Source organism: Colias croceus, chromosome 5 (genome assembly GCF_905220415.1).
Source record: "Colias croceus chromosome 5, ilColCroc2.1".
NCBI lineage: Eukaryota > Metazoa > Arthropoda > Insecta > Lepidoptera > Pieridae > Colias > Colias croceus.
Genome location: NC_059541.1, coordinates 2300451 through 2327957, shown reverse-complemented (window position 1 = coordinate 2327957; position 27507 = coordinate 2300451). Strand labels below are relative to the sequence as shown.

The following is a 27507-nucleotide window of genomic DNA, read 5'->3' as shown; positions in this document are numbered from 1 at the left end:
TATGTATTAAAGCTATATAGGTACAATGGTAATATGCATTTGATCGTTCAGTTTAAATCTTTGTAACGTATCTTCACATCATAATATATTGCAAAGGCGGTATAATCACAGTATAATGATGGAATTTTTATGACAAGGTATAACTCTATTTTTGTAACAAAACAAACAAATAAACAACAGAGGCGTATCTAAAGTAAACAGGGGCATATCGTTAGCGTTATTTTCATTGAATTGTAATAATCTATATATATAAAAATCAATGCCACTTTTCGTTGTAATTCCATAACTCGAGAACGGCTGAACCGATTTCGATAATTCTTTTTTTATTATATTCCTTGAAGTACGAGGATGGTTCTTATGTAGAGAAAACGTTAATATGTACCACGGGCGAAGCCGGGGCGGACCGCTAGTATTCTAATACTTATTGATATCTATTTTACTTTATTAAACCTTCCGATATTTGCTAAAGCATCGACTAAAATTTAAGTTAGATTACGTTATATTATGTGTGATGGATTTTGTTTTTTGTCTTCAGGCTTAATATTACCACATTATTACAATATTATTGTAATACTGTGATATTACTCATAAGTTTGAAGAACTTACGCACAATTTATATAAATTATTGAAGTTATGTAGGATGGTATTAGTTTTGTGGCAGCCAAAGATCAAAAGTAGGTAGTTGTCGTTTAGAAAATATATAATATTATCAAATCGATTGGATTCTTAATTGAAATCTGGAATCAATATTTAAACCTTGTTGAAACCATTACGATTTTCTCATGCCAATATAATATTGAACGACCCAGAACGTAGATAATCTAATAAACGTCAGATTATGTTTATAAATGGTTAATTAGAAATACTAGACATTACCTACATTAGAAGTTTCTCCTACCGTACATAGTTTCATAGGTACTTTGTATTAGATAACATGGAATCCACACGGAGTTCAATTATAAACTAAAGATTTATCGAGGTACTTGGCAAGGAACACACATGGGGAACAATGTGGCAACCACAAAGCGTTGTTACTTTGAATTATTTATTTAGGCGGCAAAGTGTTGAAGTTAAACACAAGTAAATTGGATCCGTGAAACTTTTAACGCAGTTTTCCGAAATTGTTTAGTAATTGATAAGAATGAGGCTTTATTGTGAGGATGTTTATTGGGAGGTTGGAAAAGTGATAAGGGAATAAGCCAGACTATTAAGTAATCTACTATTTAGAGATCTGTGCTATTTTTTATTATAAAGTGGGTAATCGAGCTTGTGGAGTGCCTGATCCTAAGCGAGTCCACCGCCCATATTCATCTACAGAAACTTCTGCAGATGCGTTGCCGACTATTTGAGATTGAGGATCATACTATGATAATATAATAAATAATCATTATGAAAAACAGGTTTTTATTATCAGGTTTAGAAGAATAACCGATAACGAAAAAGTATTAAAAACCAAAGAAGTAATAAAACCTCTTTATTCCACTTTATTTTATTCAATTCTTTTGCTCAATTAGCCTATTACTAGCAACTTTAACGCCCGAGTCAAGCAAAATTTTTCCCTCAATGTTTCCATATAATTTTTGTTATTTTTTGAACAAATTTACATAGTAACGCATTTGCATTTAACTTTGTGACCATATTAGTGCCTGTGGAAACACTTTAAAGTAAAATCAACGCGAATTTTTGCTCGTAATAAAAGTTAAGGGGCCGAGAAATAACTATAATTAAACGCTACTACGTCGAGTTTGTTCTTTTGATACCATTGCGCCATTATCATTAGTCTCCTGTTTTATTTTTTATCGTTAAATTACTGACTAGAGTTTTCAAAGTTGTTTAAGCTTATAGGCCTTCAATTTGTCTTAATGATTGCTATGTATGCTATCTACAGTTGGTAGTAGTCTTCTGATAACTATACAGTGAAAATTACTATCGACCATGAGTGATTGACCGCCTCCTTGGTACAGTGGTTGACGCGTGAGCGTAACACCGAGGGGGCCTGGGTTCGATTCCCGGTGGAAACGAAGAAAAAAAAATGTCTCGGTCTGGTAGGACACAGAAGGCTGATCACCTACTTGTCCCTTAAGAAAATCGATCAGTCAAACAGATGTATAATGCATCTGTCCCTTACCCCACTAAGGGGACACGGGACTTCACTATGAGTGCTTTATCCACATTGTTTGACTTTAGCAGGAGAATAAGTACATTTTATCTAAATATCAAATATATTTTAATTAATCTCAGCAGTTTATCATAATGAACGTTGAGTTAGTATATTTTCTTATTATATCTCCTTCTTATCGTAAACACGTGACATTATCGATATATACTATCTATATATCGTGACTATATCGATCAATTTTATATATACGGGCTGTGTAACTGAGTTTATTACAGAAATTCCAATACTATTGGGTCTAAAATAAATTAATTGATGCGGGATGCTGAGACGAAAAATAAAAAAGGTTCTTCACAGAGTATACAATATCTTCGGAATGTAAATTAATGACGTCCATATTAATAGCCTAAAGCGTAGACGCGTTTTTTTTCAATTACTTGTAATAAGTGAACGTCCAATCAGGAAATATAATCATATTGTTTTGTATAATAAATGTAAAAATATGGCTTTTATTTTGTATTCGGGTAAATGAAATAAATAATACATAGAATAAGGGCGTGTCTTATTAAAAATCATAGTAATAACCATGTTATTTATATGAGTTATGGTTGGATCTTTGTATAAGCTATTTTCCGATTTTTTTATATTGTTAATTGATATCTAGATATAAAAAGGTAACGTTTATGTGGTTGTAGAGTATATCTCTGGATCTATGAAACTGATTCTGAAAATTCTTTTACCAAAAGAAAGCTGTGCTATTTATAAATGTCATAATCTATTAAAACGTCATCTCTTTGACATAAAACTATCAGCTTTTCATCGTCCAAACAACATCAAAGGGTTAGACGTGTGAGCGTAACACAAGCCTAAAACTATTTACAAATTTGGCGCAAAACTCTAATAAGGTGTATTGTTAGCACATGTCACGCAATGTTATACACGCGAACTTTTCTGATAGGACAAACAAAAATATGAGCTGTAATTTTGTTGTATTACTCATATGTCCCAACAGACATTTATATTTGGGCGGGTAATGTTGAAGTTCAAAGATGATCTAATTTTTAGATCTTTTGGCATTTGGGAGGCACGTTTATCTGAGTGGTGTAATATTATTAATAATTAATTACTTTTTTTTTCGGCATTAAGGGAAATTGTTAATTACCTACTTGAATCAAATCGTATTATATTCATAACTATAATATGTAACCATTATAAATATATTTTATCACTTATTGCTTTAAGTGATACGACTATAATTTATTAAATACCAGTAAGTAGAGCTAATTTCCTAGTACTATTAATATGTGTCATCCGCCAACCCGCACTTGGCCAGCGTGGTGGATTATGGCCTGTACCCTCATAGGAGGCCCGTGTCCCAGCAGTGGGAACGTATATGGGCTGATGATGATGATTAATTTATTACGTCATTGATTTATGTTATTTAATTTATATAGTCATTTTGTGGTAGCAATAAAGCGGAATGTTTAATTGTAAATTCAATACACTTCACTCTATCAAAGCACACATTAAAATATACCTATCTCTCTAAAGCTCTACAAATTTTAGTGTCAACGACATTAAAAAGTGTCGTATCGGTAACCATATATCGTGTTATGTAAAGCACCCTCAGTGCGTCACACCGTAACGCAAATTCGTACGATCTAGCGGGCCGGAATTAATTGGTTATTATGAAGCGTAAAGAAGGGTGCTTATACGATTTTATTTAGTTAACGAGCTGATTGATGCTATAAATACCTATTGTACAAGACTCTTAATTCTGTGGTGGACGTTTTGAAGTGTGAATGAGAGGAATTATCATTTTTTTATTTTAACAATTTGTTAAGGTGTCGTAAGTATATTTTAAGATCGTATGAACTAATGTATTGCTCCTACAACTAGACCATAGTAAAACACTATAGCAACACTAAATAAAATAAAAATAAAATAAAAAAGCCTTTTGTTACCGTACAACAATTTACAATTTGTGTTAGTAATCAATTATTTACATAAAGTGAGACTTAAATAATTATTGTTAGTATTGTCAGCGTTGACTTATATGTGTTGTTATAGTATTTGTTGTGATGGATCCACTTGTATCCTGTCTTTACCGCAGGATATCCAGTCCTTCCCAGCTATGTCTACAATGTCATCAGTAGCAACACTATGTGTTATTAAAGATTACGTGATGAGGTCTTATTTAATATCATTACTCAATTATAAGCTAGCTGTCAAACAAAAAATATTATAAAGATCTGAAATTTCGTAACATGATGAGTCCATTTTAACGAGATCCTAAAAAATGTTTCACTTCTTGAAATGTACATAAACGTATCATTTACAGATAATATAATATTATAAAATGAAAAAAAAATGATACGTGACACAATTATTATTTACATATTTTAATCGAGTCACCATTACTCATACTAAACATAATGTATTGAATTTTTTAAATAAAAGCAAACTATAAATGCTCGTACAATGTCTGACGTACATGAATATTCAAAACATTCAGAAACAAAACCTCACACAAAGGATTTAGCGTTAAACCGTTGCTACATTTCAACAAAAATGTCTATTCATTATTCACGTTTACACCTTTAATACTTATTACAATATAAAAACATAATAACTCGCGAATTCTTCTGTAAATTTCAATAGAGCACCTCGCATCAAAGGTGGTTACACGAGCGCGCAGTGTGCGGTACAATTTTGTTCTTTATTTCATCGTAATAAAGGTAGATTTGGTTTGTATAATTTTATAGGTAGAGCCTACCGTACAATGCTTTTATGTTTGCGTATAACGGTTCTTTATCTGCTGAAAGACCTTTCAACCCCCGGGCGCTCCCACTTGACAGAGGCCAGAGATTTATTTTCTACTAGCGGAAACCTGTGACTTTACTTGGATCTTGATAGGTAAGAGTTACATGTTTTATTTTTAGCGGAAAACGTACGGGTGGATTTATTTCATTGTTGCCATTGTTGGTCCTGCGACTGGCGGGAATTCAACCGCTTAAATGACACCAACTTGTACCTTTGTGTTCGATTTTATGTGTTATTTCAACGTGTAGTTTGACCGCAATTTAAAAGTTACAGGGATAAATATGAAAACAAAATTTATATGATTTTTACTGCTTAAAGCGGTAAGTGTTTAGTCTTAACATTGCATTATGGTGAACAAATCAATAAGCTGTGCCTAAAAAACTTTTAATATATCATATAAAAAAGAACTTTTGAATTAGCTATGGTGACATTTTACTGAGTAAAAACTGTACCGTGGACATAAGAATTCCTACTAGACAACGTAGCAACATCAATCATCTCTGGTTTTGTACCAATAATCACCAAAAACGATGTGAACCAACATTACATAAAAATATATTATGCTCTTTACATGACACAGTACGCAAATATCAAAGCTCAAAGTCCAAAATGAAAACAAATTGTAACTCATTCTATTCAAATCGAGATTAACAAACGCTGAAAAATTTTCAAGTGGAAAAATCCGTCAGTGACATATGTGGCCCGATGACGTCACGCATTCCAGGCTTTTAGCATTACGTGATACGGTACTGAAAAGGTTCGCAAATTTCACCCATAAGGCTGCGTTTCCACCAGACGTGTGCGAGGGATGTGTTTGTGAAGAACCAATAGTAATGCTTCATTTACCTTGCCTCGCTCAGCGCAGCTCTGGTAGAAACTGCGTTTTTGCGTAGGTATACAAAAAAGCGAGAAATATGTGCGAAGTATGTTTAGTTGTTCTAAAATCTTGAGCAAGAGGACATTTCACAGCTTTGCAGCGCATCCTCGCACCACACATTTTCCTCGCACGTCTTTGTTGAAGCCCCCACACATTTTCACAGCACAGTTAAATAATATCTATTTATTGATTTATGCTTTATTGCTCTAAATAAATTACAAATTGTGACTTAACCTAGGATACATTGTACAAACGGCGGCCTTATTGCTAAATAGCGATTTCTTCCAGACAACCGAATTACAGAGAGAAATTAAGTAAAGGATAGGAGTAGGGCAGGGCACAAATAAATGTAATATACATACAACAATAATAATTAATTATATCCTCGCATGACACATTTGCCTCACACATCTCTGGTGGAAAAGCACCCTAAATATGATGTATGTTTGTATTAGACAAGCGAAAGCTGCGTATGAAATGTTATTTGGTACAAATTGAAACATGATTTTCGGTTTGTTGTAACGATTTTTATGTTGTGTATTGTGATGTGATGACATGTTTTGTGATAATCCACAATACAATTTTAATTTATTTTTTATACTTACTGTTTAACTTTTTATGAAATGTGGTTATATTGCTGTTCTGTATTACTAGGTTTGTATTTTTTAATATGAGATTCACACAATCAATAAGATAGTAATTTTAGAGTATGTAATTCGATCCAATGAATTTTTAAGGCTTTTTAAAACATGCCTGACAAAAGGCTTTTTTAAACGACCAAAATAACCAAATTACACACGTATCAAAGTATGTCAAGCTACCTACTGAATCTCAGTAACAAATGAAATTGTTTTAATAGAGCTTTAAAAAGCACAAGCGTCAATTAGCATGGAAAATTATCTAGTACTTTAGATAATGATATTACGCATTTCTTGAAAAACTTACTTACTAAAATGAACTAAAATTAAATCTAACACTAATTACAAGTTATCTATCACAAAAGACTATGCGTGTCTTAAAGTAATTTTCTCTGAATTCCGTAGCGTTTATGATATCTATAACTTAGTAATTATTATTAACGATCCTACCTTTTGTTGCTATTACGTGAAACTCAATTATATTGAAAATTATGTCTCTAATATACCTTATAACCCAACGTTGCTCCGTGAACCAAATCAATTGTAAATTTGTAAACAATATAATCATTTCCTTTTCTGAAATATTAGTCTATATTTTTAATCTTTATTAATATTATAAAGCTGTTTGTTTGGTTAAACGTGCTAATCTCAGGAACTACTGATGCGATTTGAAAAGTTCTTTCGGTGTTAGATAGCCTATTTATTGAGGAAGGCTATAAGGCTATATATCATCACAACGCGTGGAATATTTTATTTGTGAAAGGGGTAAAAATTTATAGCGCCTATATCGATTTAGTTCACCTAAATTCACACAAATATTTCATTCTATGGTACTATACCATTGTAGTGTTATAGAGACTATAATTATATTCTCAAGGCTGTTGTAAAGACCCTTTCAATGACTCTAAAGTAATAATCTCTATAGTAACCAATTATAAAGGTACTTATGTGTTTCTTACTTGTCTAAAATTTTAATTATCAAGAATATTAATAAAAAGAAATACAATATAATCATATTGTAATAAATCCACATAAAATAAACACGCCCTTTCCATAAATTATCGTACTTGCAATACGTCAAAGTTTTCTTAACTTAAGCCCCTAAAGGCGAACGCGTTCTCGTGAAGAAATTTTCTTATACCTTATTCAAATCATAACAAAAAGTAAACGATCGTCACAGTGATTGCTCACGAATTTCGAATAACATTATAATACTATATTATAATATTTTGTAACATAGTAATACCACAGAGAATTTATCATCTATCTATATTTTTTGTAATCTTGCTATTATTTTATTATTCTTTTTATTATGCTCCCGACAATAGTGATACTTTTGCCTGTTACCACGGTAAACGTGGTTATCTGGCAGAAATCACTAAAAAGGTCCCCGAATAAGTTGTACTCTGTCTTTTTTTGTAATTCTTCAAGCGTAGAGTGAACAGGTACCTTCTAGAGAAGCGCGTACCATCTTAGACCACATCTCAGCTTAACATTAGGCGAGATTGTGGTCAAGCTCTTCCCTATCGACAATAAAAAATTTAAAAGAATTCTAGGTCTTCCCGTGTTGTACAACTATATTAAAGTGTGAAATTAATATCAACATTCACAACAATATAATCAACTCTAATGAATACATAGTTGTTAACATCCTGTACGTTAAACACCACCATTAATTACCTAACCCTTTACATTGGCCTGTAAAACTAAATGTTCACTATGGCACTTATCTCTAAGCTTAAATTTATCGCTATAAAAGAAGGATAGAGCCCCATTTGGCACTCTTACGTCTAACTTCAACACGAAGACGTGTTTTATTTCGCTCTTAAAAGGCCAACTTGTGCTAAAAGTTTCGTGGTTAAATATACAATGTATATGGAGTTTTAAGTGCAGTGTAACGTTTGGTTCTCACGATGTTTAATGAATGTATGTGCAGAGGGAAATAAATGTACAGACGTCAAAATAAATCTTCATGTTTTTAAATACGGACACATTTCGTCTATTTTCCACGTTGAGCAAACTTAAAATATGGAACACAGGATACTTTTGTGATAAAAAATATTAGTATAGAATGTAAATTATATTTTACATAAAGAGTTATTTATACACAGGACCTTTGTGAGGATTAAGGGCATTCGTTATAAGAATTATCATAGTAGGTATATATAACTAAACGTAATATAAAATAAAATAAAATGTTACAAACAAAAATGCGTAAAATTACGAGTATACAGATTTTTTTAGAAATTGGAAAATGAAAAATGATGATGTACCGAAAAAACCTACTCCTTACAACTATATTTAAGAGAGTAGTGTACAATTAAAGCGTCACAATACCACAAAGGGTTCAACTTTTAAGCCGACAGTATTAGTGTCGCGTTACTGAATCTGTTATTGAGGGTAGTTCAGGAAACGTACGTGAGAAACCTTACACAGTCGAGTTTTTGTGTCTACGACTTCGGATTACGTTACGCCCGACACGAACAACAGTACAATAAATATTGTTTGTGAATTGTATTTTAGAAATGTAATTAAAAGGAATAAGAGTGAAGAATATATAGATAAGAATAAATCAAAAGACAGGCATAATATTTGACAGGCAAAAATATTATTAAAGCGACATGTCCAAGAATCTAAAGTTAGACGACATAGCGTTTAGATATACTATTATGTATTCTGTGACGACATAATAATACGAAATCTGCCAAACTACATTTGGCCAGCGTGGTAGATTAACGCCCGTTCCCTCCTAAAAGGCCCGTGTACCTGCAATGGGAACATATAATATGAGCTGATGATGATAATGATGTCATCAAGTTCTTCCAAATTTAAGCATAAACATATAAGTAACATACCCTTACAACATATTATTATAGCTAAAAATAAATATTATCTTTCCTAACGATTGGTTTGAATCTATAATTTATTCAAAACCGTAATCCGTATATAGTTAATTATTATTTGAAAGGAATCAAGTTTGAACTTCTGTTAACTTCAGAAGTTATTATTGCCTAGAAGGGGCTTGCTTAACAGTACAAAAAGCATAAACATGCTATAATAATATTAATGCTAGAATATTATAAATAAGTAACTGAGATCATTCTTAATTTTATCTTCAAAATTTGGTACTTTAGCAATCCTACCATCAAACATTTCACATTTTCCGAACTAAAGCGTTATCGTTAGCCTTTTTCTCAAGATGCCAGACGTCTTGAAAGTACAATAATATATACCTAGATTGTATTTGGACGTGATACGTAGTTATTGCATCCGAAACTACGATAATCGGAGCCGGGAAGCGAGAAATCAGAGCATTCGAAGAAGTTTATCTGGGCCTCGTTGTTTTTGGCACGGCTCAAGTTATAGGCGATTGTTTATTGATCTGAAGTTTAAATACACTAAAAATGCGTCTATTAGAAATATTCCAAAGATCGTATCATACTTTACAAAACAGACAGAGTAAAAAATAAAATAAAATGCACTTTTTGGTCAGAAAATGGGGAAAGTGTCCTAAATCCTATAGTTACCTTAAATATGAGTATAGATCAATTTTCTTTTATTCCCCCAAAATTGTCTTCGCTTTTATTATAGCGCATTAGTTATAACCCCCTGTAATCTATCTGGAATCAATGTAAGGGGTGTTTATTGTTTACGTAAGAACCATTCCATCATAAATGACGCACCCTTTAAACGCAGCGTGACACACGATTCAAACCAATTTATGTTGACTTATTGCTGGAGAGATGAGCTGTTAACCCTAGAAACAGGAATGTGATGATGTATGTTGTACATTTATCTTTATCACTATATCTATGGGCTTAAAGGGAGCCTAAGGCTGGTTGCAGAGCTTGACCGACCATCAGTGCGTACGTCAGTCGCGCTTGTCATATTATGTATGGAAATTCATAAAACCGTTCATAGCTAGACCGACCATACGCACGCGTATTGTCATGCGCATTAGTGTCATAGTCATACAATTGTTGATGCGTATCGTCAGGACCGACGGTACGCACTGACGGTCGGTCAAGCTCTGCAACCAGCCTAAAGGAGGAGGGAGTCTACTTCTTGACTACTAATACTATGAACTAATCTATTTGTATGTATTGTACGTTTGAATTTTCTGTGTTATATTGGCCATTTATCATCATCATCAGTTTAGAAGTATCCCTCATTATTTACCTGATATGAGAACATTGGAAAATACGAATAAGGAAATATCAGATGTCTCTATAATTACTCTATATCTAATATCTCGTTTTGAAAGTACTAGTTTTCTGTTCATGTTGGTATTTTATATTTTCCTTTAATGGTATGTATGATGTTATGGATAATGTGGAGTTGAATTGAAAATTTTCGTATTTCCACATTTTCTTTCAAAACTATTCGTTTAAATTAGGACTTAACCACTTGGTCACTGGGTCAAGCTGATTGAAATGTAACACAGAAACAATGTATTGTTTCACATAATTAATATTAATGCTCCTTTATCCTCATTAATTATGATTTTAATTTTAAGTCGATTCTAAAAATTCCGCATAATTTTTAACAGAATGAAATAACTTATGAGCAACGTGTCGAAACAGTTAATTATTTATTCAAGGTTGAATTAAATACCATTTTCAGTTCGCAATAATTACATGGAATTGAATTCCCGACTTCAATATGCAAGTATATTAAAAAGCCTTTCATTTATATTTTAATTGAAATTTTAATAAAAGAGAAAATTTGACACGTGTATCTGTGTTTTTGTCTTAGTAATAAAGAGTTTTGTAGAATCTATTTTTAAATTGTTATTTAAATGCGAATTATTTAATTTTAAATTAATTAGTACATGGTAGTGAAGACTTGTGTGTGTTTATATAAATGCAGGCTACAATCGTCGTGTTAAGTCCGTTCTACATAATTTACTATCTTCATGCTATGTACGTAAGAACGTTTGTGAATACGGGAGCGCCTCTGGGAGCCTCTGGGAGTGTTTCGAAGTCCAGCGAGGTAAGTGGGGATTAGAAATGTTGAATATAGTTCGACTTTGCTGGTTCTGCTGTTTATTGTTCAAATAATTACTCGGGCATCGCTGGGATTTGTGGTAGAACGTACAGACGGTGTGGGTTCGTCTTATGTATGCAGTACCAATGGAATCAAATAAGAAATTTGTAAAATATATAAAATATATAAATAGATATTCAATTAGATGTGAGAAATTGATAAAAGTTCCTTTTAACTTTTTAGTTGGTACCGTCGGCGACCTTTTGCTAAATTATTTTTTGACAAGTTAAAAAATTAAATTAATTTCAAAGTTTCACTTTTCGTCCTGTTTTATCGTGTTACTAATATAATTAAGGTTAAAGTTTTTAGATTTTTTTTGTTTTTTGCGCTCATAAAGTGCAAAACTTTTTGACATTTGGAAGGGTGATTACGCTACTTTGTGGAAAGCGGTGATGGATTAGAATGTTCGAATGGAATCCATTTTCATTAAAAACTAAGCTCAGACAAGGATAATGCGTTTTCTATTTGTTTCTAACAAACAAGTCTTCTTGTATTTAATTTGTGTCTTTTCACATATATATTTTAAAGTAAAGGACACAATATAATATCATTATGAATGACTCATAGGTACCAACCTCTATAAGATAATTAAAAATATACACAACTCTAAAAAATCACCTGAAATTCCAATATCACAATTTTAATTCAACGAAAATCGTCTTCAATCGCTTATGTTCTACGTCCCGTTCCGCACTGATACCATCCCGGGCTTATCTTCTCGGAGATTTATCGTTCAATGGGCCGAGACCGTCATTCCGTCAACGACTGTTTTTTACTGAAATTATTGAATAGATTCCAAGCTTACACCACTTGGGCGTTTGCGAGTATCGTAAATTGTAATGCATGGGAAAATGTGGTTTACTGTTCTGGTAATAAGAGATTGTTTTGAGATAAATTGTATTTTTGAGTGACGTTGTTTTTGTATATGGAGCGTGTGTGCTTTAATGTTATCAAAAACCTTTTTTAAACACGCATGATGCTATATATTTAGATGTAGTATGACAGATACTTTTTATACGCGATAATATAATATTATATTCTAAGATATGAATTAAAAACGTATTGAAATAACAAGAATGACCTGTTTCAGAATTAATTTTTCTTTATTCACAATTTCTATCGACTATGAAAAGCCAAAATAAAGTAATATTTTATACCTTTTTTAATTCTGCGTCTTATATTATTGAAAACCTAATCATGAATTTTACCGACGACATTTTACACATCAAAAGTCACAAATAGCATCAATACGCTACATGTATATATTATATAAACTAAATATTCAGTGAGCATACGTCCAACATAATTGATTTAATCAAACACGCCACACCAAATAGGAGCAATGATAAACCAAAATAACAGAAGCTTTTCGCAGTATTCAAAGCGCCATAGCAATAAATTCTTCAAGCTTCAAGCGAAAATCAACCTCAAATAGAATATAAATTCACGTACAAAACGCCATTTAATCCGAAACCCATATATAATACTTTAATAAGCACAAATTAGGTTCGTCTATTAGTTGGTGCATGTTAAATAAATTATTTATCGTATGTGAGCCTAAACAAGTCGTATTAAAATTTACCATTGTACATTCGCTGTTGTCAACGGCATATCGTGACAAATTGCATTTAGCTGCCACTGATAGAGGTGTATTATGCATTAATATTTAAATTTCAATTTCAATAGTTAAACTTTGTACAGACAGCATGGACGTGCAATGTTTTGATTGTTTCATATTGCTTATCTATAAGATAGCCATCAAACTGTGACTTAAAGTTTTATGAATATATAAGAGAAATAACAAGTGATAACTGCGTTAAAAACAACCGACTTCAAACTTGCACTTGCAAAATTTACAAATACCTACAGACAAAAATGCTCATAAAATAAAAACTACTGGGCCTATTCGAATAAAATTTTTATGGGACCAATTCGACACCATCCCGCATCGAACAAAAAAAGAATCACGTAAACCGGTTCAGAAACCTCGGAGTAATCGGTGTACATACATAAAAAAAAAATAAAAAAAAAATATACCGGCCGAATTGATAACCTCCTCCTTTTTTTGAAGTCGGTTAATAAAATAAAATTATGATTGACAAGCTAATTTATATGATATAAGTAATAATTTTGTAATTAACATTGATAATTTAATTGGATACATTGTTCTATATACAATTATAAAATTTGCATGCTGTTTTTAAATGACGGCTAAACAATAAACATGTTGTACCTGCTATAAGTAAAAATGTAACATCTAAAAATACTATGTTTAACGTAAATAAAGATTTATGAATTATGACTTATAACTGCAATTGACTGTTTTCTTTAAACTGCTTTTTTATGAACCTCATATTAATCAGAAGATACAATATAAAGGATATGTTTCCAAATTCTTCTAATTCACGACACAAATTTCTTTCCCGTGGCATATACATTTCACTTGAAGCGATAAATGACTTGCGTAGGTACCTAGTACAATTAATAGTAACATTGATTATTTATTGAAAGTTACGCCTAAAGTATTGTATTCAATAATTGCCCTTGAATGTACAAGAAAATAGCATCATGCAAATGGCGCTTAACGTAAAGTGCTTCTACAAAAAATAGTCTTTAATTATTTTACCTAAAAGTAATACTAAATCTGCTACACTTTAATTAACCAAGATGCTGCTCAACGATTGAGCAATAAACATGAATGGATGGTTAGAAAAACCGATATGGCACGAAAAAGCGAGAGCTCTGCCAAAACGATAAGAAATGTTTGTGAACAAAAAACCCTTTTTTACTACAATCGATATTAACTGCTTGAACAATTTTATTACTAACTAGTTTACCGCCCGTGGCTTCGCCCGCCAAACTTCTAAAACCTAATAAATTATGTACTTACACCTTCCTCTTGAATTACTCTATCTATTAAAAAAACCGCATCACAATCCGTTGCGTAGTTTTAAAGATTTAAGCATACAAAGGGACTTATGGACAGAGAAAGCGACTTTGTTTTATACTATGTAGTGATAAGATATTACATGAATTATATATCTACGTATTTTATGCTGTTTTTATCATCATAAACGTTTTCTTAATTCTTATATAGTTTTAGAATAAATCACTGGTAATGTTTGATTATAATATTAATTCTTACACTTTTGTGTTTTGCATTTATAAGTCATATTTTTATATTTATAACTGCAGCTAGTATGGACGATTTTTAGACTCTTGTCGAATACATGATCCTTCTTTTATAAGGGTGAGATGCGTTAGACCCTTTTATTGAAGTTTGGAAACTTATGTTTGTCAATAATTTATACAGATAGGGAAGAGTCGAAGATAAGGTTTATACGTGTTTTTTTTTTACATCTTGCAAGAAAATAAGGTAAGCTGCATCCCTTACATTTAAAAAATCATAACTCATAGTAAAATGTCATTCATACTAATTTCATTGATTTATCCAGATCTGTTCATTCAGGTTTATTTAATTAATACGTACTAATTTTGTGGCCAGGTCTAAAGACATAAAAAATCATTAAAAAAAAACTTTGAACACACCAAGTTTAACAGTCCTTGGACTCTTAAACAGGTATCTCTAGGTGTGCAAACTTCGCTAGTTTTATTATACGTATACAAGAAAATAGCCATCTAAATGTGTCATAAAATATTCGATATTCGTAGCGCATAAATAAAACGTGCGATATGAAAGAGCTCGCCAATTTTTGCCGCTATCTCGTTCAAACGTGCCCCGGCTACGTTTAGCGGTTTTAGATAACGAATCGATCAATTTGTTGTTTTTGACAATTTGCACTGGATTCTGCGGTTGTCTTTGTGAATAAATTCCCTTTTTAATGGTCGAGCTCCGAGTGGATTTTGGCATGAGCAAAACAAATTATTGCCCAATTGCAAGTGGTCTGGTAATAAACCGTCTTAATCGGTCAGTTTAGATTATTAGATTCCTGTATTACTCGAATAATTATTATCAAATAGAAAAGATCTTAGATTATTTGTGATAGCAATTCTATTAAAATTAAGCTCAAAATAGAACTGTTATCAGTTCTACAGTATAATTAAAGCTATATAGATATCTTGTTTGTTTATATTCATTGAATTCCTTAAATACACATAATGGTAATCCCAAAACGTTTTCATTCAATTCCAAATTAAATTCCACAAATATTGAAATAACTGTTTATTATTATTTTGTTACAAACTCGAGTTGAGAAACATAAACACGCACAGATTTAACTTCAAAGGTCAAAACATCCAAGTTTAATTATTATATCAGGCCATTTGATCTTCGTCTTGTTACAACAACAATACATAAACTATATAATACGAAATAATGAGTACAACTCACAATACCGCAATTTATTATTTTACTTGAGATGATGATATTTATAATAGAATATTTTCTCAATGTCCCCTTTAATCTTTGCATTACTAAAAGCACAATAAAAACGTTATATGCCGGCTTTTAAAAGATAATTTCATTCGAGAGAGCTTTGCGACCGCAAAATGGAAGATAGACAATCTCAAAAATGTTTCCGAGGAAACATTTGTAGGGAATAATTTATAAACATGACAAACGCTGTATTTTTATGTCACTCAGAACAAAGCGCAATTTTGGTGAAATTTTAAGGCGCGATTCGCTATTTTTGCCTTGACAATTTTGTTATACGACTACGTATCACAAGCAAGCATCGCAAGTTATCACATTTTAATAATAATTTTATGTGAAAATATTTTTATGTAATTACTGACACATTAATACAAAGAGCTTTAGCAGTATATCATCATAATATAAATTATATAGGTATATGAATTAAATTCAACATGTAATTTATGTACATATTATTAAGAGAGGATTATGAGCATACATTAAAGATGTAGGTATGTCTCAAGTAATAATAATATATGTGTATCTACCTATGTTTAGAAATAAATCAGAAATTATGTTTACTAAAAGCCTTATTGTATATCCATTTATTAAGACACCTTCCGGACACATAATGCATTGACAGCTGGTTCAATAGATTACTCAATTAGAAGATTAACCAAAAAATTAACCCCTCATAAACATCAGATAGGTACGAAAAATAATAAGGTATTCAAAAATAAACTCTTTTAACTCTCGAATAAGGTACACATTGCATAATTCTCTAATAGCATATTGCTAATCACGATTATATTAGAAATAATTTACCGCTAATACAACCCAACATGTCTTTCCGTGTACATTAATATTCATAGGCGGATATCATCATGATAGAAATTGAGTTAATAAATTATTCATAGCATGTGATTACGGTTTTTCGGTTATCAAGCATTTAATTGCTACTTTGATTACGTGCGAAATTCAGGCGTACTATTATATCGTTAAAAATCTGTTTCGAACTTTGAATACGTTTCAAACTATTATACTTGAATTAAGTACTTGAATTATGTACTTTAATATTATTATGATGCTAATTTAATATCTGTTATAATATCGTAGGTGTAAAACATACAATGACGAAATAATAGAAGATAATATATAAATAATAATAGATACTCAAACTCAAACATTTATTTATTCAATTAGACTTCTTCTAGAAGCACTTTTGAAACGTCATTACATATTTTTAACATTTACCACCAATTCGGAAAGCAGTATCTACGGAGAAGAACCGGCTTGAAACTCCATAGTTAGTTGCTCTTTTAAATCATGTCAGTTTTACAATTTAATTTTACAAAATAACTACATAATATAATCATATATAAATAATATGCCAAAGAACTGGCATGGCACATGGCACTGGTATGTGGTTTTTATGGGACAACCCTCCATGAGTTTTTATCGTCCATATATTCCTTAATACTGTAGTAGAATCTCTGAACTAGTACATTTTTTACATAAGTAAGATAAGAATAAATAGTACTTTTTAAATTCTTGAGTCTGTTCTCAGTGCTAAAGACTAAAAAGAAGAATTTAACTTTGTACAGAAACAATGGCTAGAAATATTTTGTTAACACTTAAATAAATAAATAAAGAAATAAATAAACACTTAATAAATAAATAACACTTAACTGTTAATAAATAAATAAATAAACACTTTGTAAGTAATTCTATTTACCATAGCTCAAATAAAAATACCTAATATTTTCATCATAGTATTCGTGGATTACATTTTATTTCCTAAATTAATAGTTAAATCTCGACAGCTACACAAGTGCCAAAATTTCACAACTATCGCTTTGAAATAATTTTATATGTTTCCACATTGACGCCTGTTAGGCATTTTAGATTTCAAACATTTCATGCAATACAAAAAATATTCGCACGTTACAGAAATAATTTTGATATTTGTACAACTAAAACTATATATGTATTTTCAATAGCATAATATAATCTATACTAATATTATAAAGATGAAGAGTTTGTTTGATTGTTTGATTGGTTGTTTGTTTGTTTGTTTGTTTGAGCGCGCTAATCTCGGGAACTACTGGTCCGATTTGAAAAATTCTTTCGGTGTTAGATAGCCCATTTATTGAGGAAGGTTATAAGGCTATATAACATCACGCTACGACCAACAGGAGTGGAGCCACGGGGGTGAAACCGCGCGGAGCAGCTAGTATTATATAATATAGAGAACGCGTAAACAATCTCTTTTAGAAAGCATTGGGATTAGTGTTGTATTTACTAAGTATAGAATCAACGTATGACGTAACAAAGAAAACAATAAAGAGCATAAATATAAAATAGGCTCATAAAAACGTGAACAAGTGGCGGTCTGATCGCTTTACAGCAAAAGAAAAATTTATTTATGTTTGCACAGTCTCTGAAACATAATACGCGTCAATAAAGATACGTTTTTTGCAAAAAAAGCTTAGAGGCCAATATAAATAATATTGTATTTTCAGTGCGGCACCGAAAAAATATTGCGGGCATTAATAAAGGAACCTGAGGCGGCAGCAAAATGTCGATAGCCCATTCAGTATTTAACCGCGCCGTGGAAAATAATCCAATTTGGTCAGAAAAAAGAAGGATTTACTGTGAATAAAAGAAATCTCGGTGGAAGGAATTCTCTATTAGGTGTGGGTCATATTTTCCGTAAATCTACACGGGATCGGTGGGATTTCGGCGGTCATAATGCTCGGAAATTAACTTGGTGTTAGCGCGATAATATGTTCAAGTTTTTGTTTGAATGTTGGTTGTTATGAACTTTGAATTAAGCATAATAACATAGCGAGTATTTAGCATAATTTTGAAACTGTGTTGATTTAAAGAGTTTATAGGAGAAAAGAGAAGAACGAAGAAGTTTATAAATGAAAAGTACAGTATGTGGTAATTAAGTTCTATTGTTTCAATCCATAATATTATATTTAAAAATGAATATCGTATTGTGAAATAGCACAGAATATTCAGTTTTTGGGTAATCAAAAAAAAAAGGGAAATAAAAAAGCATTTTATTGGTGTGGGTGAATAATTGCCGGTTGGTAGATTAGAATGTTGTACTTTATTTCGACGATACACGTTTTTGATTGCATTTTTTTTCACGTACAAACTCGTATCATTTTAACATATTGTATTAAAATTGGTTATTGGTTGTTATAAAAATGCATTTTGTGTTAGATATAAGTACAGTTTATATTTTATAGCTAGATATGTATTAAACGTTGTTTTAAATGTCTTCCGTCAAAATATATATTATCAAGTTACTATTTCATTCAAGAGAGGCTTCGCTAGAGTGAAAGCAATTCTGAAGAAATAAATAAGTGTGCTGAACAATTGTAATTATCTAAATAAAGTATTATTTATTTGGTCAATTACGAGGTCCTCTACTATATTTATATTTGGAGTTTATTTTTTCATTACCTAATTGTAAAAATATTATTTTCATAATCGAATTAAATCAAAGTTAAGTATTAATGTACTTATGTGAATTTTAACTGAGACAATATTGGTGTATCAAATAAATAATATAACTTCGCCTAATCTCACACAAAGAAACACACAATAAAAATACATAGTGTTACATTTTAAAACAAATTAACAACTTCTTTGAAACATAATTTTCTACGAAAAACACAATATTATGTTCCAGCGTTATTGTTAGGCAGATTATTGAGCAGCCGGGTCACTAGACAGTAATTAATAGGCGCACCCTATATGTATATAGCTTTCCTGGAAAATGCGCGCGTGTTTTTCATACTCTTGATATAAGGAGTTGAACGGAGTAGTAAGAGAGAAAATGAGAAATACAAGGAGATTATGACAAGTAATAGACTTTCGTACAATTACAATTAGAGTATATTTCAGTAAAATGTTGTTGAAAAGATGTATATTTTCAGTTGATTCGGTTGGTACAGGAGAATGCTGATATATTATATATCGCTATCCACTTCTAATATACAAGAATAAATACAAATAGATTTTAAAAAGAAAGAAAGACAATTTGCTTATTATGGACACATACCTATATTTAAGAAGATACAATATAGGTAAAAGAGTATTATTAAGTAAAATATTTCTAGAAAGCGGTATTATCATCTTAGCTGATACGATGTAGCAATATGCTGATATATTTTACAATTGTACATGATATGAGATATGTTCACAAGTTCCAATTCGCTTTACTTGTAGAATCACCCTATTGCGTAACAGCTGTTTCGATTCATAGATACTTCCTTCAACTTTCACCCTTTAAGGATATTTAGAGACAAAAAGTTTTTACTGTACTTTTCCAATATTTCCTCCTTCATTTATATCCAAAAAAGTTTATCTGAATTCATCAGTTCAGTCGTTATAAGGTAACAAACAGACAGAGTTTCGTATGTTGTTGTTGTACCTAATTATAAACGAATCCAAATAATAATTTCAAGTTTGATTTATTATTCTGTAGACTACATAACGTTTGTGTAAATCCTACGCAATAACATCCAAGTCTCGAAAAACTAAGGTAAACTAGTGAAATATTTAAGAGCATCCCACATTCATCCCACCGAGGTACTGAATGCTGATTTACACGTCTTTGCATTTGAAATGTACGTATCACAGCTACATCTACAAAGAATCCCATGAATGCTTAATAAGTAATGACCTTTAAACCTTGTGACGTTCCACAGAAACCACCTTTAAAGTGCAACTCAAAATCATCCCAATTACAATTGTTACAAGGTTTTAATTTGCTTGGCGCATACAGTTTCGTTCAATAAACATAATTATGAAGCAACTGACAAGAACATTAATAAACGCTTGAACCTGACCGCAGGGAAAGAAAAATATCATATTCAGTACTTGAAATTCAGAACATGTTTCATCCTTATCGTTATACTGATAGTTTAAGGGGATTCGGTAGGATCTGATGGATAATCAAACTTTGAAAAGGTTTGGCGTAATTGGTTTATGGAATTAAGGTCATGATTGACCAGGAAAGCGATATTAGAAACTTATAATATTCCCTAGTATAGGAGACATTGTTTAAATATCGCAACTAACTGTACCTACGGTTTATGTTTTACTTATATGTAAGTTATCCCATAATTGCATGTAGATGTATATTTTTTCTGTTGTCAAATAAAGAATTATTATATTATACTAGCTTACCGCCTGCGGCTTCGCCCGCTTTCTCTAAAACGATTTGAGATTTAAACTATTCTATCTCTCAAGTTGGATCGAACTGCACATGGTGTGCGAATTTTATTATAATCGGTTAAGTGGTTTAGGAGTTCATTGAGGACAAACATTGTGACACGAGATTTATATATATTAAAAGATAAGATTATTATTCTTAGGACCTAAAGGCCCTTCTGTATAGGTGTTATAAGAATTAATAAAATAGGTACGACACAAACATGTATTATTATTAAATACATTTTATGGAAAACTATAACAGTAAAATACCTGAAACACATTTAATGGATAACGTTCTGATGTTAGTGGTAATTTATTATCCGTAAAAATTAACATTATGAATAATTGAGTGTTTGCTAAACGTTTTAGTATTATTCTATATACATTTAGTCGCTACGAGTTTTCGTAGCCCTTCGTAGGCGAATTATACGAAAGCAGCAACAGCATTTTTAATACCCGCATCTTATAGTAGAGTTATTATATCTATACTAATATTATAAATGCGAAAGTAACTCTGTCTGTCTGTCTGTTACTCAATCACGCCTAAACTACTGAACCAATTTGCATGAAATTTGGTATAGAGATATTTTGATACCCGAGAAAGGACATAGGCTACTTTTTATTGCGAAATATGTACCACGGACGAAGCCGGGGCGAACCGCTAGTTTTTTATATATTCGCTGACCAAAGTGCTTAAAAGTCCAGATAAATAAATGTTAAAGTTTGAGTTTAAAGATCAGCTTTGGTATTCCCCTTCGATTTACTTTTTCGCTATACTGAAACTTCTTTCTTTGTTAGTCTCTGACGGGGTTCGAACCAGGAATCTTCGCTCTTTTAACGTAGCAGTAAGTATTGTAACAAGCTTAGCAGAGCAATAATAATCAGTAGAGACATCCAAATTAGACTAAGAGACACACGATTTCAACATCTTTGAAATTACAAGGTTCAAACACCTTTCAGATTTGTAGGCAAAATAAGTTTTGTCTTGACAAAGCAAGAGGTATGTCAGATTTCATTAATGTTTTATAAATAGTATCAATGTCTGGAAAATACACACTTATTTCTACTTAATTATTTACATTCTATTTTGTATGTGTTCTTCTTTATCGTGTATTTGCGCTCTATTTGCCTATAACTCTTTATATTAATGCCTGTCTGTTACTAAGATGCTCATCGATATTCCATTCCCTATTTCTAGCTAAAAGGTCTTTGTATTTACGCCTGTTTTTTGCCAAAAAGTTTCTCCTAGTGACTCCATTGCTGCGTTTGTGGTTCTAGCCTAATATTACCCATAAAATAACATATATTTTACCTGTTATAACAGTGTTCTGCGTGGCCGATGGGGACGAAAACACCGCGGTGAGAAGGAAGGCCAACACAGTCCGTTCAGTTAACCACGCTGATTGCATTGTTCATTTACTATCTAATTTATTTATATTGCACACACTGGCGCGGACCGCCTCTCTGCTGTCGTCCAGAGCTGGAACAAAATTATTACATTTATATGTCAAGAAATAATTGATTATTATCACTTACATGGTATATAACAAAGTCGCTTTCTCTATTCCTGTGTCCCTATGTATGCTTGAATCTTTATAACTACGTAAGGGAAATTGAAGCGCTTTTTTAAAGATAGAGTGATTCAAGAGGAAGGTTTTAGTATTATATAATTTAGTAAAATTTATTAGGTTTTAGTCTAAGTGAGCGAAGCCGCAGGCTGAAAGCTAGTATTCTATATATCGTAGTACCCAACCTGAAATATTAATGTATCAAAAAATGTCGATTCACACAGTTTGATTTAATAAATATACAACAAGAAAAGGAACTGTATGATTTAATGAATTTTTATTATTAATGAAACATTTACGTTAGTAAAATAATAATAATAAGTGCAGCCATGGGCAGGCTGCGGCTGGTGTCCCACAACACAGTAAAGTTCTCGAAAGGGCCTCTGCGTGTTGGATCCGTGTCCCCACGTAAGCCTTCCAAAGGACCGGGTACCTTCCTTATGATGGTACCCGTGTATTATGGAATTGAGATACATAATAATAATAAAAATACTTTATTGTACACACAGAAATTTACAGAAAGACAGTATAAAAGCAGCAAAAGAGGTCAGGGTACAGTAGGCGGTCTTATCGCTCATGAGCGATTTCTTCCAGACAACCAAAAAGCAAAGGAGAGCTGAGAAGTAGGAGAGTAGGCGTGGTACAAGAGTGAAAGTTCATGTACAAATATTACACAAGATAAAATAAAAGTGCAAGAAATACTTAAAAACAAAAAAATATTAAGATGCTAAACTAAATAAACATAAATATAATACACATAAATAGATAAATATATAAATACATATAAAATATATATATATAAATATATACAATACATAAATATATACAATACATATATACAATACATAATATAATATATACACATACACTTACATATTATATAATGTTATGTTATACTGACTGAGGATAGAAAAATTTGATACTTGAAGGAGAAATAGTGAGAGTTCTTAATTTTCCTGTAGCAAAGTACTGTAATGTTTTTTAAGACTGGCTTTAAAAATTGGGAGGCTTGGAGCTCTTCTTACCGAATCTGGTAGGGCATTCCAGAGGGAAATTGCGGAAATGGTGAAAGAGGAATGGAAGAATTTGGAATGATGGGGTGGAAATGATAGCACGAGATTGTTCGAGGATCGTAAGGAGAGAGTGTGGTTAGAGGAAAGGTATGAAAAATTTTGCTTAAGGTAAGGAGGGGTTCTAGGATCAAACAGAATAGAGTATAGGAAGTGTAGGATATGAGTATTCCGGCGAAGACGAATTGGTAGCCACTTGAGCCTAGCGCGAAATTCGGATACATGGTCATACTTACGTAAACCGTATATGAATCTGATGCAGAGGTTTTGTAGGCGTTCAAGGGAGTTTAGTTGACACTCGTTGAGATCGGGATAACATACGTCTGCGTAATCTAGGATAGGAAACAGGAGGGACTGAGCAAGCGCAATTTTGGTAGGAATCGGTAAGATGTTACGTAGTCGCCTAAGGGATGCTGCGACACCAAACATCTTTTTGCGCACCAATTGAATCTGCGACGTCCAGGACAATGTTTGGTCTAAGTGGAGGCCTAGGTTTTTTACAGTACTAGAATAGGGAATGGGAATTGCGTCAATTTCGATACAAGGGAGTACTGACCAGTCAACTTTAGCAATTAATTTTGAACTGCCTATAATTATGACCTGCGTTTTCGACGGGTTGACCTTTAGGCCATAGTTTTTACTCCAATCAACAATAGAACGAAGATCGGCATTCATGATACTGACAGCATTGGGAAGTTCCAGGAGAGAGGCTTGAGTGTATAATTGTAAGTCGTCTGCATACATGTGGTAGAGAGACGATATATTTAGGGATATAGAGTTAATGAAAATAGAGAACAGGAGTGGTGACAACACGCTACCTTGAGGTACGCCAACTGAAACGCTACACCAAGAAGAGATCGACTCATCTATCTTAACGCGTTGTCGACGACCTTGGAGAAAACTACGAAACCAGTCAACTACTGCTGGAGATATGTTAAGAGAGTAGAGCAAACTCAGCAAGATGTCGTGATCGACGGTGTTGAAAGCATTGCTAAAATCAAGTAAAGTGAGCTGCCGATTGTCCATTCCAGATCGAATATCATCGGTGATTTTGACAAGTGCAGAAGCCGTGCTATGACCGGGCCGGAAACCAGACTGAAAGGGATTAAACGAATTAGTTTTGTTCAGGAACCTGCATAATTGTCCCTGAACTAAACGCTCAAGTATTTTGGATAGGAAGGGAAGAATGGAGATGGGTCGATATTCGGAAAAGTTTGAGGGATTCGTTTTTTTAGGAATAGGAATTATAAAAGCATCTTTCCAAACAGATGGGAATGTGGAGGAAGAGATTGAGGAATTAAAGATGAAGGTTAAGATGGGAGCAATGACATCAATGATAGGAACAATCATATCACGGCCAATGCAGTCTGGACCGATGGCTTTCGAGGATATGGACAATATATTCTTCTTAACATCACAGACAGAAAATTGACAGAAAGTGAACGGTGGAGAATTGGCAGTTGGTAAGGATGAAAGACGATTTAAAGTGCTACTTTTAGTTGTGGCATCTAAGGCTGTAGAAATATTGGAGAAGTGTTGGTTTAAAGAGTCAGTATTAATTTGGGAGGGAAAGTTATTTAGAGGTTTACCAACTCCTAATGTTTTAAGAAATTTCCAAACTTTCGCAGGGTCGCCGTTCTCGACTGCATTATGAACGTAGCGTTGTTGTGCATCTCTACACACAGTATTGCAGCGATTACGAATTTTTCTAAATTTCTCTCTATTTTCCGCTGAACAGTTTTCCCGAAGCTTAGCTTTGGCATGCTAAGCATGGTAAAAGCATAGTTTATAGAAACGATGTCATACTGAACTATATTTTACACATATTATATCATAAAAGAGAAGGGAACAAATCTATACTAATATTATAAAGCTGAAGAGTTTGTTTGTTTGTTTGTTTGAACGCGCTAATCTCGGGAACGTCTGGTCAGATTTGAAAAATTATTTCGGTGTTAGATAGCCCATTTATCGAGGAAGATTATAGGCTATAATATATAATTACGCGACGACCAACAGGAGAGGAGCCAGTGAAACCGCGCGGAGCATAGTGTTATATATGAAGGTAGCAGTATATTGTACTTAAAGCAGTTATTTAATTTAAACTTAATTATTTAAAATATCATTAACTAAAAGTAATTGGACGTGCGACCTCTACAGTCAATGACCTTGCGTTGTCATTGAGAGTAAACCGAGACTAAATTATTCAAATAATAAAACGGTTACTGTAAGAATTAATCTACATGAAAACTGAACGGTTAATAATTCAATCGGGTCAGCTGAAGGCTTTGTCCTTGAGGAAATTTAACAAACCCAGTGACCCTTGCCTTTTGATGTACACGTTAACATAGCATAATATTTAGTGGAAACCGTGTGATTTTAAAGCTAATTTCATTTATGAATTTATAATAAACAGTGTTGGTAGTTGAGTTAAATGCTTGCCGTTGTCTCTAGCTATCGAAGGCTTTATTAGGTTAAACTTAGATCTTGTTTATATAGTAGTATATATTTTGTGGTTCAAAATTCACTCAAGCTCTTGTTAGTACACAATAAATAAGTTGTTAATATTAGAAAGAAGAAAAAAAAATACGTTTAATCACAAATACTTAACTTGGTACAATTTTTCACTTCTCGTACACTTTTGAGAAAAATACACATTAATAAATTTAAACCTTAAAATACAATGAATATATTCAAATATAAGTCGGTATTCGTGATTAGGTGGACTACTCAGCATATGTCTTTATTAAAGTCTGTATTAGATTGTATATATTATAATGATTAACGTAAAAAGAATTACAACTAAATACATACATAGTACTTTTAAATTCATATTCCTATAATTTTAGTTATACTACAAATAATACCATAAAATATAACCAGACACTTAACCAAAGCAATACATACTTAAAGTACATAATATACTATATAAACAATTTTCTAGCAAATATATATAAATCCATAGAAGTATGTCCGTCCGTCCCAAAACAGTTTGCGGTCAAACTTCACTACTCAAGCTTTTATTAGCTTAAAAAGCTCTTACTGAGACGTTTAAGTTGCCGTGATATATTCCAACATTTGCTTGCTATTTGAGATTTTAAATGTGTTTTAATTGGTATTTTAAACTGATATTTTGCATATGTACTTTGAGAAGAAGAAGAATATAAGAAAGAATATATTATTAAAATAAGTATGGATAAAAAAATAATTTATAAAACATAGTTTTTTATTATTCTGCTCTGTTACATTACCTACTGAAATTTGTTATACATCTTATTTCTTTAGAATAGATCTTTAATTATACGAAATAACGTCTTATATTTGCAGTGCTATTTATTAATATTGTTGCTTACATCCCTAAGTATACAATTAATCTATATTCAATCGAATATTACCTAAATATACATTGTACATGATGACGCACTACACCTATGTGGTAACCGAGTAAAAATAGCCTATGTATGTGAATATAGTCTATAATTAATTTATCTACTTAATTTCATACGTATCTGAGAAGTTTTTATTTTATAAAAGAGTGAAGAAACATTGAACTGTTAATCTAATAATAATCCATACTAATATTATAAATGCGAAAGTAACTCTGTCTGTCTGTCTGTTACTCAATCACGCCTTAACTAAAATAAATAAATAGAAATAGGATAGGTTTTATCCCGGAAATCCTACGGGAACGGGACCTACGCGGGTTTTTCTTTGACTGCGCGGGCGAAGCTGCGGGTGGAAAGCTAGTATAATATAAATTCTGAG

At 32.1% G+C, this 27507-nt stretch overlaps 1 protein-coding gene across 1 annotated transcript in view; it reads right to left on the bottom strand.

Moving 5' to 3' along the window:
• Positions 1 to 27507, bottom strand: part of LOC123692111 (nephrin-like) — a 148263-nt gene that overhangs the window by 104666 nt on the left and 16090 nt on the right. The window contains exon 2 of the mRNA XM_045636755.1: positions 22420 to 22587. Within this exon, the coding sequence (XP_045492711.1) occupies positions 22420 to 22516 (97 nt within the window). The 5' untranslated portion in view covers positions 22517 to 22587. The remainder of the gene's footprint in view (positions 1 to 22419; positions 22588 to 27507) is intronic.